Raw genomic sequence first — 17,643 nt, forward strand, 5'->3', positions numbered from 1 at the left:
GTACAGTGGCAGATCTCAGCTCATTGCCTCCTGGGCTCAAGTGATCCTTCCACCTCAGTCCCCCAAGTCACTGAGAGTACTGGTGCATGCCACCATGCACAGCTAATTTTTGTATTTTTTGTAGAGATGAGGTTTTGTTTGCCACATTGCCCAGGCTGGTCTTGAACTCCTGGACTCAACAATCTGCCCACTTGGGCTTTCCAAAATGCTGGGATTACTGGTGTTAACCACCATACTTGCTCCTCTATCCCAATGTAAACCACCATCACGCAATCTGGTGTCAGTGGAAATTAAGACTGTTGAGGAGAAATAATTTGATAAAAGTTTATTGGAAGCCGAATGTGAGAATTGACCCAAGAACCCACAGCAACAAAGTGAGTGTGTTCCAAAGTCTGTTACAAGTTGGAATGCTTTCATGAGAGTGTAGAAGGCAGTGGGACTCCTCATGGCTGAGCTGTCCTTCTTCAATGATGGGTACAATACAGCAGTTACAATCATTGGCCAAGGTTGACAACGAACAGGCCAAAATGCTTGATGATGCACAAGACAATCAGCCAAACTTCATGATCAAAATCAAATCAGTGTCCTTCTCAATGTCAGAAGATGAAGCCTTCGTGAGTAGTTGAAGAGTCTGAGAAGCTCATGATGAGCATATTTACGCAGGGACAGGATGTAAGGCTTGCATCCTAAGTCCTTCCCCGGATAGTTGGCTTGGAAGCCTGCCAACTGTGATCTGTAGGTTTTCATTTTTGTTTTTTTTTGAGGTGGAGTCTCACTCTGTAACCCAGGCTGGAGTGCAACGGCGCAGTCTTGGCTCACTGCAACATCCACCTCCCTGGTTCAAGCAATTCTCCTGCCTCAGCCTCCCAAGCAGCTGGGATTACAGGCATGCACCAACACACCTGGCTAATATATATATACACACACGTATATATACACACACACAAATACACACACACACATATATATATATACACACACATATATATGTATAGATGGGGTTTCACTGTGTTAGCCAGGATGGTCTCAATCTCCTGACCTTGTGATTCACCTGCCTTGGCCTCCCAGAGTGCTAGGATTACAGGCATGAGCCACCGTGCCTGGCTGAAACATTTTATAATTTTGTTTTGTTTTGCTTTTTGAGATGGAGTCTCTCTCTGTCACCTAGGCTGCAGTGCAGTGGCACGATCTTGGCTCACTGTAACCTCCGTCTCCCGGGTTCAAGCGATTCTCCTGTCTTAGCCTCCTGAGTAGCTGGGATTACAGGTGCCCACCACCATGCCTGGCTAATTTTGTATTTTTTTTTTTTTTTTTTGAGATGGAGTCTCGCTCTGTCTCCCAGGCTAGAGTGCAGTGGCCGGATCTCAGCTCACTGCAAGCTCCACCTCCCGGGTTTACGCCATTCTCCTGCCTCAGCCTCCCGAGTAGCTGGGACTACAGGCGCCCGCCACCTGGCCTGGCTAGTTTTTTTGTATTTTTTAGTAGAGACGGGGTTTCACCGTGTTAGCCAGGATGGTCTTGATCTCCTGACCTCGTGATCCGCCCACCTCCGCCTCCCAAAAAATGTTGGGATTACAGGCTTGAGCCACCGCGCCCAGCCTAATTTTGTATTTTTAGTAGAGACAGGGTTTCACCATGTTGGCCAGGATGGTCTTGATCTCCTGACTTCGTGATCCACCCGCCTGGGCCTGCCAAAGTGCTGGGATTATAGGCGAGAGCTACCGCGCCCGGCCCATTTTGATACTTTTGATGGGGCCAAACATTTCCCCAACATTAATCTTTATAGATTTTGTTTTTCTGTCTAATGTCAGGAACAGAGTGAAAGCTTCCCTGTCTCACACTGAGGACAAAGAAGGTCACATACTGGTAATTTCCATCGGTGCCTGTTAAGGTTAGGGTGGAAGTCAAGAATTCATTCATTAATGCACTCCACAAACAGAGATGAGTGGTAGTAATATGTGACCTCGGTAGTCCTGAGTGGAAGACAGGGAAGGGTTCAACCTATTCCTGAGATTAGACAGAAAAACAAAACCTGAAAGTCTTATGGTTGGGAGTTTTTTGGTCACATCAAAATCATCAAAATGAGTTCTTGACTTCCACCCTAATTACAGTGCTTTCAGTTTCATGATTGGATATCTGATTCCATTCAGTATTCTGCTGAAAGCCAAAACTTCAGTCAGACTTAACTGGGTGGAGCTCAGAAATCCAATCAGGCATCACTCTCTAATAAGAAGCTGGAAGTTGATAAGGGAGGTGGGATTAGGAAGGTCTAAGAAAGGTGCTGCAGGTGTGGTGGCTCACGCCTGTAATCCCAGCGCTTGAGGAGGCCAAGGCGGGCGGATCATGAGATCAGAAGTTCCCAAGACCAGCCTGGCCAATATGGTGAAACCCCGTCTCTACTAAAAACACAAAATTAGCTGGGCGTGGTGGCGCTTGCCTGTAATTCCAGCTACTTTGGAGGCTGAGGCAGGAGAATCACTTGAACCTGGGAGGTGGAGGTTGTGGTGAGCCGAGATCGCGCCATTGCACTCCAGGCTGGGCAACAAGAGCGACACTCCATCTCGGGAAAAAAAAAAAGAACAAAAGAAAAAAAAAAAAAGGTCCAAGAAACCTTGTGAACATCTGCAGAAGAGACCCTGAGCTGTGGTGCCTGGAGTTATTGCTTGGTTCTCCAAGAGGTCCCAGCAGACTGCAAAGTGAGTCGAGATCTGGTAAGTCAGGGACCTCCACAAGGGCACTCTATGGCCCACAGTCAGCCAGCAGAGATGGCGACATGCAGGTCAAGGCGGCGCAGAGAATTTTCCTGCCCGATTTTCAGATAAACAGATGTAGGCTTTAATTTTTTCTCTAATGCAGTTTTATCTCTTCACTCCAAATATTTTATTTGTGTTTTAGTTGATGTTATTTCAAAGTTTTTTTTTTTTTTTTTCTGAGATAGAGTCTTGCTCTGTTGCTCAGGCTGGAGTACAATGGTGCGGTCTTGGCACACTGCAACTTCCACCTCCCGGGTTTAACCGATTCTCCTGCCTTAGCCTTCTGAGTAGCTGGGGTTACAGGAGCCCACCACCATGCCCGGCTAATTTTTGTATTTTTAGTAGAGACAGGGTTTCACCACGTTGGCCAAGCTGGTCTCGAACACCTGACCTCGTGATCTGCCCACCTCGGCCTCCCAAAGTGCTGAGATTATAGGCATGAGCCACTGCGCCCAACCTCAAAGTTCCTAATCAAGCAGTTAAAAAAGAATGAAATTGACTGAAGTCTTTTTTTTTTCTTCTTTGAGACAGTGTCTTGCTGTGTCACCTACGATGGAGTGCAGTGTTGAAATATTGCAGTCTCGACTCACTGCCACCTCTGTCTTCTGGGCTCAAGCAATCCTCCTCTCTCAGCCTTCTGAGTAGCTGAAACTTTAGGCATGCACCAGCATAACTGGCTAATTTTTTGTTGTCATGTTTTTTTTTTTTTTTTTGAGACAGGGTCTCACTCTGTTGCCCAGGTTCGAGTGCAGAGGCACAATCTTGGCTCACTGCAACTTCTGCTTCCCGGGTTCAAGTGATTCTTCTGCTTCAGCCTCCTGAGTAGCTGGGACTACAGGCATGTGCCACCATGCCTGGCTAATTTTTGTATTTTTAATAGGGACAGGGTTTCACTATGTTGGCCAGGCTGGTCTTGAACTCCCAAACTCAGGTGATTTGCCTGCCTCAGCCTCCCAAAGTGCTGATATTACAGGTGTGAGCCACTGTGCTGGGCCTATTTTACTTTATTTTTTAAAATAGTGATGGGGTCTTAGTTTGTTACCTAGGCTGGTCTGGGACACCTAGATTCAAGCAAACTTCCTACTTCGCCTTCTAAAGTCTTGGGATTACTGGCATGAGCCAGCATGACTGATCTCATGCACCATTTTCAAGAATGGAGTCTTTGTTCTGAATGTGGGATCCATTTGTTTCTCTAGACTCCATTCCAAAGCTGGTAATATTTTATTTATTTAAGACAGACTCTTGCTCTTCTGCCCAGGCTGGGGGTGCAGTGGCACAGTCTCAGATCACTGTAACTTCTGCTTTCCAGACACAAGCCATCCTTCCACCTCAGCCTGCAGAGTAACTGGGACTACAGGTGTGCATCCAGCTACTTTTTGTATTTTTTTGGAGAGACAGGGTCTCACTATGTAGCCCAGGCTGGTCAGCCACTCCTGGGCTTAAGTGATTGTTTTGCCTTGGCTTCCCAAAGTGTTGGAATTACAGTTCTGAGCCTCCATGCATTGCCCCTCATTACTCTTCTTAGAGAGAACATAATGGCATCTAATTTTAAAAAATCCCTTTAGTCTCTCCCAGCCAAGTTCATCGTGGGAACTGAGACTGCAGGCTGTTTGGGGTCACAGGAGACTCCCATTACCATTGTTTTACTGTTTTATTGTTTTGTTTTGTTTTTCTTTTTGAGACTGAGTCTCACTCTATTGCCCAGGCTGGAGTGCAGTGGCGCTATCTAGGCTCACTGCAACATTCGCCTCCTGGGTTCAAGCGATTCTTGTGCCTCAGCCTCCCAAGTAGCTGGGATTACAGGCGCACACCACCATGCCTGGCTACTTTTTGTATTTTTAGCAGAGACTGGGTTTCACCTTGTTGACCAGGCTGGCCAACAACTCCTAACTCCTAGCTCTTAACTCCTGACCTCAAGTGAGCCGCCCACCTGGGCCTCCAAAGTGCTGGGACTACCGTTGTGAACCATTAAGCCCAGCCACATGACCATTGTTTTAGACCTTTACATTGAGAAGACATTTTTTTTCTCAAAAAAGGAGCTGAGCTTTGGAGATCCTGAGTAACACTTCCCAGAGCTAGTAAAGTTGGGGGGAGCAATGAATGAAAATTCGTGGAGTAGGAGTGGTCTTGCCTGCTCCTTGGAGGTTGGAAGACACTCTTCCTGGTGCCAGAAGGGCAGAACTATGTCTCTGTGGGCAATTATTGCAGAATGGAATTGGGGTAAACTAAGAACCCTTTCACACCTGCCAGAGTAGTGACGTCTGCCCTAGGAGAAGTCAGGGTGTGAGAGGACTGGCCTGAGAAGTTTGTCTTTTCTCTGGATTTGCTTTCTTGCAGATTTGCAGCAGGATGAACCTCCAGACCCCACCCAGACTACTGGAGCTGGCAGGGCAGAGCCTGCTGAGGGAAGAGGCCTTGGCCATCTCCGTCCTGGAGGAGCTGCCCAGGGAGCTCTTCCCCCTGCTGTTTGTAGAGGCCTTCATTAGGAGACGCTGCGAGGTTCTGAAGGTGATGGTGCGGGCCTGGCCCTTCCCCCGCCTCCCTCTGGGGTCCCTGATGAAGACGCCTGATCTGGAGATCTTACATTATGTAGTGGATGGGATTGATTGCCTGCTTGCCCAAAAGGTTCGCCCCAGGTGAGTGACCCAGGTGGGGAGGGCCCAGGTGTCCAGGGAATAAACAGCTGGGTCAGAAAAATTGGGAGCCCGAGGGTGGCCCGGGGGCTTCTGATGGTGCCAGTGAGAAAGCTGGGACAGTTCTTGGCCATTGCCCAGCTCCTCTGGGAAAAGACTGCTTACCATGCAGGGTCCACCGAGGAAACAGGAACCTGCTTCCTCCCAGTGGAAGGTAAAAGCACTAGAAGTGGGGACCAGGTAGAATCCAAGGGGGAAAGGGATGGAGAAGAGACAGAAGGAGGGGCACTGAGGACAAAAGCAGCTGAGGTCCTCGATGCGGAGTGAAAGCCCAGGTCGGGGGTGGGTCCTTGCCTACATTCTGAGCTTTTCCCCCATGTGACTCACAGGAGGTGGAAACTGCAGGTGCTGGATTTGCGGGATGTTGATGAGAATTTCTGGACCATATGGTCTGGAACCAGGCCCCTGTCCTGCTCCTCAAAGGCCATGAGTAAGACGCAGACAGTGGAGGACTGTCCAAGGACAGGAGAGAAGCAGCCCTTGAAGGTGTTCATGGATGTTTGCTTCAAGGAGAAATCCCTGGATGAAGGTCTGAGCTTCCTCTCTGGGTGGGTCCAGCACAGAAGAGGTTCAGTATACCTGTGCTGTACTAAGGTGGTGAATTATTCAACGTGCATTCTAAATTTCAGAAACATATTGGAAACAGTATACCCAGACAGTATCCAAGTGTTGGAAATTTGGAACATGTGCTGGTCATGTATCATAGTAGAGTTTAGCCGTTACCTGAGCCAGATGAGGAATCTTCGCAAACTCTTTGTCTCCAATGGCTGTCATTATTACCTGCCAAGCCCTGACAGCAAAGAACAGTTAGTTGCTGCATTCAGCTCTGTGTTCCGTAGGCTGGACTACCTCCAGACGCTTTATATAAGAAGGATCTGCTTCTTCAAAGGCTACCTGGACCGGTTGATCAGGTGAGGAAGGATGGTGAGCTTTCTCTGTGTGCCATGGCACAGCCTTTTTTTGTTATAGTAAACACTAGTGGGCATCTACTGTGTGCCAGCCACTGGCGATGTCACAGGGAAGGGGACACTAGAATGTATTGTCCTGTTTGGTGCTCTATATCCTGAAGTGGATATCACGGGATGGCTCCAGTAAGGGCAGAGGGATGACAGGGGGTCGATGCTACAGAGAGGGACATCGTGTAGGGAGCTGGTTAGTGGGGGTTCAGATGTAGTGAGGGTGCTTTTGTGAATTCCTTGTTAGGAAGTATGTTTAAAGTTAATATGATAAAAAAAAAAAAAAGAGGCAACAGAAAGGAGGGTATAAAAGAAGAGAAAGTGCATCAAACCTGTGCGTTTCACAGAAGACGCTCTGTCCTCACAGCTTAGTGAACGTGAATGATCCTGTCTCTAATTCTCTGTCTGTAAAAGGTTGTTTTGAACTCTAGGAAAGGTAATTGACGTGGGAAACGCATGCTTCTGGGATGGAGGTGAGGGAGCAGGCATGAGAGTGGTACAAAGAGATAGGTGGTTTGCAGATGTGGCCATGTCAGGAAACCTCTGAAGGCAGGCAGCCCTAACTGATGTCCCTAGACCTTGCTCAGGTCAGTTCTTTGGGCATATCTTCCACAGGCCCCCTGTGGCCCAGAGATGAAGATTTCTGCTGGAAGATGAAGAAAAGAGGCATTAGAGATTTTGTGGCCTTGAACCAATCACACGAGTGATGGTGAAAGGACTGAGCCTAAAATGGGACTGCCCCTGAATGATCAGAGTCCTCACCAGGCAGCACCTTGCAGGAGCACCGTGATTAGATGATGAGAACAAACTTGTGTTTGGGTGAACCAGGCTCTTCCCTTGAGGTTATTTTCCACCACCCTCCTCTAACTGGTACCATTGCCCAGAACTAACTTCTAGCTCTCCCCAGGTGCCTCAAGAGCCCGTTGGAGACGTTGGCATTAACTTATGGCTCCCTAGAGGAAGAGGACTTGAAGTGTCTGCCCCGGTACCCAAGTCTCAGTCAACTGAAGCAGCTGAATCTGAGTCACGGTGTGCTGCGCTTCCTCCGTCTTGAGCCCCTCCGAGCTCTGCTAGAGAAAGTTGCTGCCACTCTTCAGACCCTCTTCTTAGTGGACTGTGGGATTGGGAACTCCAAACTCAGGGTCATCCTGCCTGCCCTGAGTCGCTGCTCCAACCTCACCACTTTCTGCTTTCACGGCAATGACACCTCCATGGATACTCTGAAGGACCTGCTGCGTCACACAGGCAGGCTGAGCAAGCTGAGCCTGGAAACATATCCTGCCCCTCGGGAGAGTCTTGACAACAGGGGTCGTGTCGTTTGGGGGCTCCTCACCCCACTTCAGGCTGAGCTGATGCGTATACTGAGGGAAGTAAGGCAGCCCAACAGGATCTTCTTCGGTCCCGTCTCCTGCCCTTGCTGTGGCACGTCGCCCACTGAACAACTGGAGCTCAGTTTTTGCTTCTGGAGAAGCCCTGCCTAGTGGGGTGGAGGTATAAAAAGCTTTTTCTCCAGGCACTTGGAAACTAAAATCTGGGACATAGATGCCTTTTCTTTTTCTTTTTCCTTATTTTACAATTTTTATTTAAAAATTTGAGACAGGGTTTCCCCATGTTGTCCAGGCTGTTCTCAAACTCTTAGGCTCAAGCGAGCCTCCTGCTTGGCCTCCCAAGATTCTGGGATTACAGGCAGGAGCTGCTGTGCCAGTTCTATAGGTGCGTTGTAAAGGGAGCAGAGAATCCTTTTTTTTTTTTTTTTGAGACAGAGTCTCCCGCTTAGTCGCCCAGGCTGGAGTGCAGTGGCGCGATCTCGGCTCACTGCAGGCTCCGCCTCCCGGGTTCACGCCATTCTTCTGCCTCAGCCTCCCGAGTAGCTGGGACTACAGGCACCCGCCGCCTCGCCCGGCTAATTTTTTGCATTTTTAGTAGAGACGGGGTTTCACAGTGTTAGCCAGGATGGTCTCGATCTCCTGACCTTGTGATCCGCCCGCCTCGGCCTCCCAAAGTGCTGGGATTACAGGCGTGAGCCACCGCGCCCGGCCGAGAATCCTTTGCTTCAGGCACGTGCTTCCTGTGAGTGGAAAAAACAAACAAACAAACTAAAACAAAAACCAGTAGGGGGCAGCACTGGGGAAAAGGTTGAATGGAGTCAATGAGACTCAGGGACCTGTGTCCTAGACAGTCAGAAATAGAACCTGAAGTTCTAGAGTGAGGGAGTTATCTCAGCAAGGATGGATACAAAGAAATTTCAGAAGTAAAGAGAACCTAAATGGCAACTCTGCTGTCCTTCATGATTGATTAGCCTGTTTTAGTGATTTATACATCAGAAATCTTTAGTTACTGGTGAATTCAAAAAAGAGATACTAGTTCATCTGTGATTTAGGTTCATCTGCAGGAAATAAAGGAATCCAAATAAACTTCGTTTTGTTGTTGTTTTTTTCTTTTCTTTCTTTTTGTTTTTTTTTTGTTTGTTTGTTTTAGAGATTCGCTCTTGTTGCCTAAGTTGGAGAGAAATGGTGTGATCTTGGCTCACCGCACCTCCACCTCCCGGGTTCAAGCGATTCTCCTGCCTCAGTCTTCCGAGTAGCTGGGATCTCAGGCAGGCACCACCATGCCTGGCTAATTTTGTATTTTTAATAGAAACGGGGTTTCTCCATGTTGGTCAAATTGATCTCGAACTCCCAACCTCAGGTAATCTGCCCACCTTGGCCTCCCAAAGTGCTAGGACTACAGGCATGAGCCACTGAGCCTGACCTGGTTTTTTTTTTTTTAGATGGAGTCTTGCTCTGTCACCTAGGCTGGAGTACAGTGGTGCGATCTTGGCTCACTGCAACCTCCAACTCCCAGGTTCAAGGGAATTTGTATTTTTGGTAGAGACGGGGTCTCACCATGTTGGCCTGACTGGTCTCAAACTCCTAACCCCAAGTGACCTCAAGGAAGCCTCCCAAAGTGCTAGGATTACAGGCGTGAACCACCGTGCCCGGCCTAAACTTCGATTATTTTGATTAATTTATGCCCATTCTTTACCTTTCCAGTCATCTGTTCCTTACTTTCTCCTGTAGTTGTTCACCGGGTTCAGCCACAAAAGATGCCTGCCTGGGACCTGGACCGTTCCGTGTGGGCAGTGATGATGAGCCATTGAGTCAACCCTCTTCTTGTCAGGGGCCCTCACTGCGCCCCAGATACTGAGACCCTGTTCACTCCTCATGGGCAGATCCGGGAGAATCTGTTCCTGATCATTGGCCATGTCAGGAAAGGGCTTCACCGCACAAAGATGCGGCCCCCTGCCTTGGAAGGGAATGGCCATAGGGTGTATTAGCGGGAGCCTCATGGCATCACCAACGTTTGCCTGTCCTCATGGTGGCTAGTGGGTTTTACTGAATTAACATAATTGTGTCTAGTAAAGATGTCCAATTTCTCTCAGAAAAATGCTAAAATCATTTAGGTAGATAATACATTCTAAATATTTCTAGCCCACAGCAATTGAAATATGCATCCTTTTGGAAATTAAGTCATTTCAAGGAGAGACCTTCCTGTAACACCTTATCAAAAAACAGGAAAACCAGGGCACTGACCTATCCTCATGGTGACTAGTGGGGTTTACTGAATTAAAGTAACTGTGTCCAGTAAAGACATCCACTTTCTCTTTCAGAATACTGCTAAAATCATTTAGGTGGATAATACATTCTAAATATTTCCAGCCCTCATTAATGGAAATAGACATCCTTTTGGAAACTAACTCATTTCAGTGAGAGATCTTCCTATCACCTCCCTTCTCTCCTTATCAAAAAACAGAAAAACCTGGGCTTGACCTAGCTAGCGCTCCTACACTGCCATGAGAATCCCTTTGGGACTTCTCCCATTTGGGACTGGCAGCACTCCCGTGGTTTACTAAAACTTAGGTAAACCTGAGCTTAAACCACCACCTGGAGTCAAGAAGAAGCAGCAACCTAGTGGTGAAGATTCACCAAGGGAATGTATTCAGTCCAAATCAAAACAAGCCAGACAGAAAACTGGAGCAAATCATTCCTCATTCAGTGCAAAAATATAGATCTACATCTACAACAAACTAGAGCAAACAGGAAACCGTGACCTCCCCAAAATGATAAAGCCGAAATCTAGTGGGTGACTCTAAAGAGATGGTGATTTGTCAGCTCTCTAACCAATCACTGAAAATCACAGGTTTTCACACTTGTATTTTAGTTTCAGAAAGACAGATGCAGGTTTGTTCTATAGATCATAGACAAACTATCAGATAATTTTGGTATTTTGTTTGTTTGTTTGTTTTTTGTTTTTTGAGGCAGCATCTTACTCTGCCACCCAGGCTGGAGTGTAGTGCCCTGATCTTAGCTCACTGCAACCTCTGCCTCCCAGAGTCAAGCAATTATCCCGCCTTGGCCTGCCAAGTAGCTGAGACTACAGATTTGCACTACCATGCCCGGCTAAGTTTTTGTATTTTTAGTAGAGACAGAGTTTCACCATGTTGGCCAGGCTGGTCTTGAACTCCTGACCTCAAATGGTGCACCAGCCTTGGCCTCCTACAGTGCTGGGATTATAGGTGTGAGACACCATGCCCAGCCAGTTTTGCTAGTTTTTTGATACCCACCCCGCTTCCACCCTCCACTCCCCAGTAGTCCTGGGCATCTATTGTTTCCATTATTATGTCATGTATACTTAATGTTTGGCTCCCATTTATAAGTGAGAACATGCAGTGTTTGGTTTTCTGTTCCTGCTTCAGTTTGCTTAGCATAATGGCTTCTAGCTTCATCCATGTTGCTGCAAAGGGAGGGAGAGGACCTGGTGAAAGGGCGTTATCTTGTTCTTGTTTATGGCTGTGTAGATTTCCATGGTGTATATGTACCACATTTTTTAATCCAGTCCACCACTGATGGGCATTCCAGTGGATTCCATGTCTTTGCTATTGTGAATAGTGCCGTGATGAGCATCTACACGTGACCACTCCTATTCAACATGTACTGGAGGTCTCATGTTGCTGGAGTCTCTCTATATTACCTGGACTGGTCTAGAACTGCCAGGCTCAATCAGTGCTTCAATCTTAGCCTTCCAAAGTATTGGGATTATAGGCATGAGACACCACACATGGCTCTTTTTTATTATAACGTATATTTCTAGGCCGGGCGCAGTGGCTCATACCTGTAATCCCAGCACTTTGGGAGGCCGAGGTGGGTGGATCACAAGGTCAAGAGATCGAGACCATCTTGGCCAACATGGTGAAACCCGGTCTCTACTAAAAAATACAAAAATTAGCTGGGCGTGGTGGCACATGCCTGTAATCCCAGCTACTCGGGAGGCTGAGGCAGGAGAATCACTTGAACCCGGGAGGTGGAGATTGCAGTGAGCCGAGATCGTGCCACTGAACTCCAGCCTGGGCAAAGAGTGAGACTCCCTCTTAAAAAAAAAAAAAGATCTATTTCTATAGGCCAAGGAAGGTGGCTCATGCCTGTAATTCCAGCACTTTGGGAGGCTGATGTGGATGGATTACTTGAGCCAAGGAGTTCTAGCCTGGACAACAAGGCAAAACCCTGTCTCTACTTAAAAGGAAAAAAAAAAGATATATTTCTGTAGCTTACGGCCTGCAGGCTGGCCATGCCTCAGGCTGGAAAGTGCAGCTTTCAGAAAAGATCCTCCACTGGTCCTTCCAGGGAGGAAGTGACGAGGCAGGAATTTATGCTGAGTGGGCTGGCAAGTATAGCCACCCAACAGGTTATGAAATGGGCTGAGTATTCATGAAGGAGGCCTAACACATGCATATTGAATAAACACACACATGGCTTACCTCCCATGTTGACTTTGGGGTGGAGACTTCACATTTCTTTTTCTTTTTTGAGACAGAGTCTTGCTCTGTCACCCAGGCTGGAGTGCAATGGCACCATCTCGGCTCACTGTATCCTCTGCCTCCCGGGTTCAAGCGATTCTCCTGCCTCAGCCAAGTAGCTGAGACTACAGGTATGTGTCGCCACACCTGGCTACTTATTGTATTTTTAGTAGAGATAGGGTTTCACTGTGTTGGCCGGCCTGGTCTGGAACTCCTGACCTCAGGTGATCTGCCTGCCTCGGTCTCCCAAAGTGCTGAGATTACAGGTGTGAACCACCACGCTGCACCGAGACTTCACATTTCAGTGCATTATAGCTATACCCCCTACATCAAAGGCTGCATCGGAGACACGAGGACGCTCGTGTGCTAAGTCTCTTTCAAGTGGTCAGAACCAGTCAATGGCCAGAGGTCTCTCATCCGGAGAAAGTTACTGGAATCATTCTCTTGTCCAATCAAAGCTGGAGTCATGGCATGTGGAGCAGGGGGTCAGTTAGTCAGAATCTGGGATAGATGAGCCGCAATCGTTTCAATATTGCTTATCTTAGGGCCAGTGCTTGTTCAGCTGCTAGAGGAAGAGAAAAACCCTGTGGCAGTTAGAATATAGTTCATTCAGCCGGGCGCAGTGGCTCTTGCCTGTAATCCCAGCACTTTGGGAGGCTGAAGTGGGTGGATAACGAGGTCAGCAGTTCAAGACCTGCCTGGCCAAGACGGTGAAACCCTGTCTCTACTAAAAATACAAAAAATTAGCCGGGTGTGGTGGTGTGCACCTGTAATCCCAGCTACTCGGGAGGCTAAGGCAGGAGAATTGCTTGAACCTGGGAGGTGGAGGTTGCAGTGAGCCAAGATCATGCCACTGCCCTTCAGTCTGGGCTACAGAGCGAGACTCCACCTCAAAAAAAAATTAGTTAAAAAGGTGTATAGTTAATTTTTTAAGGATAGGGGCCCCTGACTTAACCCTTGCCTGGGAAGACCTTAGGTCCTGTATATAACTTGGTATCTTATGACCCTAGTCTATTCAGTCAGCCTTATAATCTCTATTTTAACATGAATGCTGGTCAGTTTTTGTGTCTAAACCATGAAAGAAAGGAAATAAAATGAGACATGTCTAACCTCCCATCTCGCCATGGCCAGGAACAGTTTTAAAGATTTCTCTGGTGGGCACACTTGACCAAGAGGGAATCTGTTCAGTACATAGGGGGAGCTTAGGATTTTATTTTTAGTTTTCAGAACAAGGGATGAGTAATCATGGGGGCTTCTGCTGGAAGGGAAAAAGGAGGGAAAAAATGCATTAATTTCACTCTTCCTGGATGCCAGGCCCTATGCCAAGCCCTTAACTTGCCCCATCTCATTGGATCCTACCAGGGTCACACAGGTGGTGGGCATCACCATCCTCATTTTTCAGGAAAACTGAGGCTCTTGCTCAAGGTCCCTGCCTGACAACACCAGGCCCTGAGTCCTCAGCAGGGTCCTCACTCGGATGCCCTTTGTGTAGGGTTTCTCACCTGAGTCCTCAGCAGGGTCCTCACTCGGATGCCCTTTGTGTAAGGTTTCTCACCGTAGGGAAGGTCACTCATCACCCGCAGGCACTTGACTATTATCTGCTCTCTAAGGATGTGCGATTCCAAAACATGCTTGCTCCGAGAAAAACCGGGCTGTATCATTTTCCCCGCCAAACCGGAGAGGAGTCAAGAGATCAAAGGATGACTCAGACGAGCCCAGCTTGGCAAATACATGAGTTGATTAGGATTCACATGCAGGGCACTCCTGGGCAGCAGCAACAGCCCCCAAAATCTGCGCCACCTCCTGTCTCCAAACTGCTTTTAAGTGAATTTTCTAGCTCTTTGTCCACTGATTTTGAGCAATCAGTTTCATTTGCTTGGTAGGTTCTGAGATACTGTCTGAGATGCTTGGGTTCTCGGGGACACCTGCTTCTTGGCTGGGCACGAGAGTCTTGGCTTTCCACCTGGCCTTCAGGGTTCAGGCAGGGGACATGTGCCCTTACGTAACCTGATGGGACCTGTCACACTCCAATTTTATACACTTGAAGGGGGCCTGCCCTGCCACACCTGTGGGTACTTCATATCAGGTGGGATGAGAGACTGAGAAAATAAATAAGACACAGAGACAAAGTATAGAGAAAGAAAAATGGGCCCAGGGGACCGGCACTCAGCATACGGAGGACCCACACTGGCACCAGTCTCTGAGTTCCCTCAGTATTTATTGATTACTATTTTCACTATCTCAGTAAGGGGAATGTGGCAGAAGAGTAGGGTGATAGTGGGGAGAAGGTCAGCAAGAAAACATGTGAGCAAAGGAATCCGTGTCACAAATAAGTTCAAGGGAAGATACGATGCCTGGATGTGCACATAGGCCAGGTTTATGTTTCTCTCCACCCAAACATCTCAGTGGAGTAAAGGGCAACAAAGCAGCATTGCTGCCAACATGTCTCACCTCCTGCCACAAAGCAGTTTTTTCTCCTATCTCAGAATAGAACAAAGGTACAATCGGGTTTTATGCTGAGACATTGCATTCCCAGGGGCAGGCAGGAGACAGAGGCCTTCCTCTTATCTCAACTGCAAGAGGCCTTCCTCTTTTACTAATCCTCCTCACACAGCCCCTTCACGGGTGTTGGGCTTGGGGGACGGTCAGGTCTTTTCCATCCCACGAGGCCATATTTCAGACCATCACATGGGGAGAAACCTTGGACAATACCTGGCTTTCCAGGACAGAGGTCCCTGCAGCTTTCCGCAGTGCACTGTGCCCCTGGTTACTTGAGAATGGAGAATGGCGATGACTTTTATCAAGCATACTGCCTGTAAACATTTTGTTAGCAAAGCACATCCTGCACAGCCCTAGATCCCTTCAACCTTGATTCTATACAACACATGTTTCTGTGAGCTCAAGGTTGGGGCTAAAAGTCACAGATTAACAGCATCTCAGGGCAAAGTAATTGTTCAGGGTACAGGTCAAAATGAAGTTTCTTATGTCTTCCTTTTCTACATAGACACAGCAACAGTCTGATCTCTCTTTCTTTTCCTTATATACACTAGTCTTCTTCTTTATTCTGCTAGATATGGGAAGGGTGTTAAGAAAAGATCTCTCATCATGCTTGATTTTTGAATGTGGTAAAGACATTTTTAAACATGTTTTATGTCTATATGATTGTTAGTGTTCATATATTATTTTGTTTTGTTTTTGAGATGGAGTCTTGCTCTGTCACCAGGCTCGAGTGTGGTGGCAGAGTCTCGGCTCACTGCAACCTCCACCCCCCAGGTTCAAGCAATTCTCCCGCCTCAGCCTCTCCAGTAGCTGGGAGTATAGGCACGTGCCATCATGCCCAGCTAATTTTTGTATTCTTAGTAGAGACAGGGTTTCACCGTGGTAGCTAGGATGGCCTCGATCCCTTGATCTTGTGATCCACCCGCCTCAGCCTCCCAAAGTGCTACTGTTACAGGCATGAGCCACTGTGCACGGCCGTATTTTTATATTATTGGTAGCATTTTGCTACAAGGGAATTTTGATATCTTTATAAGACACAATTAGTTTAATTAAGGAAGGACCACTGCCCACCATCAGGACAGGTGTGGCTTGGTGATGCCCTGAGGCTCCAGATAATCACTGGTGTAAATGTCCCCTTCCAAAGCAGGGGCCATGCCTTGTGCAGCGAAGCTCTTTCCCAGCACAGCTAATGGTCAGAAATGGATTCTTCTGGATCTGCCCATTAGGACTGAACAGGGTCTCAGCATCTGGTTAGCAGGGAGGGACCCTGAGAAGGGGTTTTATTTGAGTGACTCACACTCATTGCCCACATAGAATGTCCAGGCCCTGTGTGTGCATCTTGTGTGTATTAACCCACTGATCAGCCACAGAACAAAGCGAGGAGGTAATAGATTTGTAAAGAGAAGTAAAGAACAGGAGGGAACTGATAAAAATGAGGAAATTTCATTTGGATGTCTGACTTCCTGGGGCAGAATCTCATTAAAAACACAGCTTAGTGCTTTTGATTTTCTTTTCTTTTTTTTTTTTTTTTTTTTTTTTTTTTGAGATGGAATCTTGCTCTGTTGCTCAGGCTGGAGTGTAGTGGCACGATCTCAGCTCACTGAAACCTCTGCCTCCCGGATTCAAGCGATTCTCCTGCCTCAGCCTCCCGAATAGCTGAAACTACAAGTGCCCGCCACCATGCTTGGCTACATTTTTGTTTTTTTGGCCCTGAGTCTTGCTCTGTCACCCAGGCTGGAGTGAAGTGGCACGATCTGGGGATCTCAAGTACATGGACCAGGGAATCTGCAGGAATTTGTTTATCTTGGGCTGGGGGTGCATAGGGAGTAGGTAGGGCTCCTATGACCACAAACCCAAGGCCTCTGGGATCAGAAGGCAACAACAAGGGCCAGGACCTACCCCGGGGCCTGTGCTTGCAGGGATCCTCGCTCTCATTTGTATGTGGGGTGCTTGAGTGATTGCAGATTCCTCACCCACCCCCATTGGCTCTTCTAGGGAAGATGCATCTATGACACCTGTAGGTGGCCCTGTGTAGGAAAAGATTGCAGAATCCACATGGGCCCATGCTGAGTGAGGCTTTCTCCAGGTGGGCACAAAAACCTCTAGCTTCCCAGCCACTGCCAGAGCCTGGGGTAGGGGGCCCCACATGGAGGCAAATGCAGGGAGCATTGGCAAAGGCAGGTCTGAGTGAAAGGAGAAGAGGAGCACATGGGAAAGACACAGAGGTCTCCGACAGTTCCAGGGCCAGAGACACTTGGGAGTGGGAGAGGCGTGACTGGGTGATAGGTCCAGGGCTTTTTCTGAGCCCTGAGGCCCCAGCAGGTTTACCTCCCTCCCAAGATCTCTCTGGGCTATTGTGCCTGGGAGTCAGTGCCGGCTCCACTGCAACCCTCTGGGAAGGGTATAGAGTCCTCAGGGTCTAAAGTTCAACTTTACACATTATCCTCAAATGAGGGCTTTTACTCAGGGACCTCTTGTCCACAGGTCCCACATCTTCTTGCTGGACTCCTAGAGGAAGTTGTCCTCCCAGAGACATGGGATGTTATACTTTTATCTTCCGTGGAATCAGCTCTGACAGGTAGAGTTTTACCTTTCTAGGTGGCTGCAAACACACACACACACACACACACACACACACACACACACACACACACACACCCCATGTGGTCATGGCAGTGATGCCCACGGCCTGGGGTTCTTCCATAGCACCCGCCTGAAAAAAGCCTCACCTAAGGCTAAGAAGGGACCTGACTTGGACAAAAAAATACCTACTGCATTCCAGGTGCAGCCTTGTCAACTCTAAGGCTGGGCCAGGGGGACATGGGAAGGGATGGCCCCTGCACTGGGGACCTGTCCTAGGCTCTGCCATCATCTTGGCAGCCTTGGAAGACCAGAGGGGTCAGGTCTTC

General features: G+C 48.0%; 1 protein-coding gene across 1 annotated transcript; it reads left to right on the forward strand.

Moving 5' to 3' along the window:
* The first annotated feature begins 5,098 nt into the window (after positions 1 to 5,098).
* Positions 5,099 to 8,135, forward strand: LOC102137557 (PRAME family member 18). The gene is made up of 3 exons (XM_005544748.3): positions 5,099 to 5,389; positions 5,776 to 6,357; positions 7,310 to 8,135. Exons 1-3 carry the CDS (start codon positions 5,103 to 5,105, stop codon positions 7,881 to 7,883), a joined length of 1,443 nt encoding a protein of 480 aa, XP_005544805.3. The 5' UTR covers positions 5,099 to 5,102; the 3' UTR covers positions 7,884 to 8,135.
* The last annotated feature ends 9,508 nt before the right edge of the window (positions 8,136 to 17,643 follow it).

This window comes from Macaca fascicularis, chromosome 1, assembly GCF_037993035.2.
Source record: "Macaca fascicularis isolate 582-1 chromosome 1, T2T-MFA8v1.1".
Lineage (NCBI taxonomy): Eukaryota > Metazoa > Chordata > Mammalia > Primates > Cercopithecidae > Macaca > Macaca fascicularis.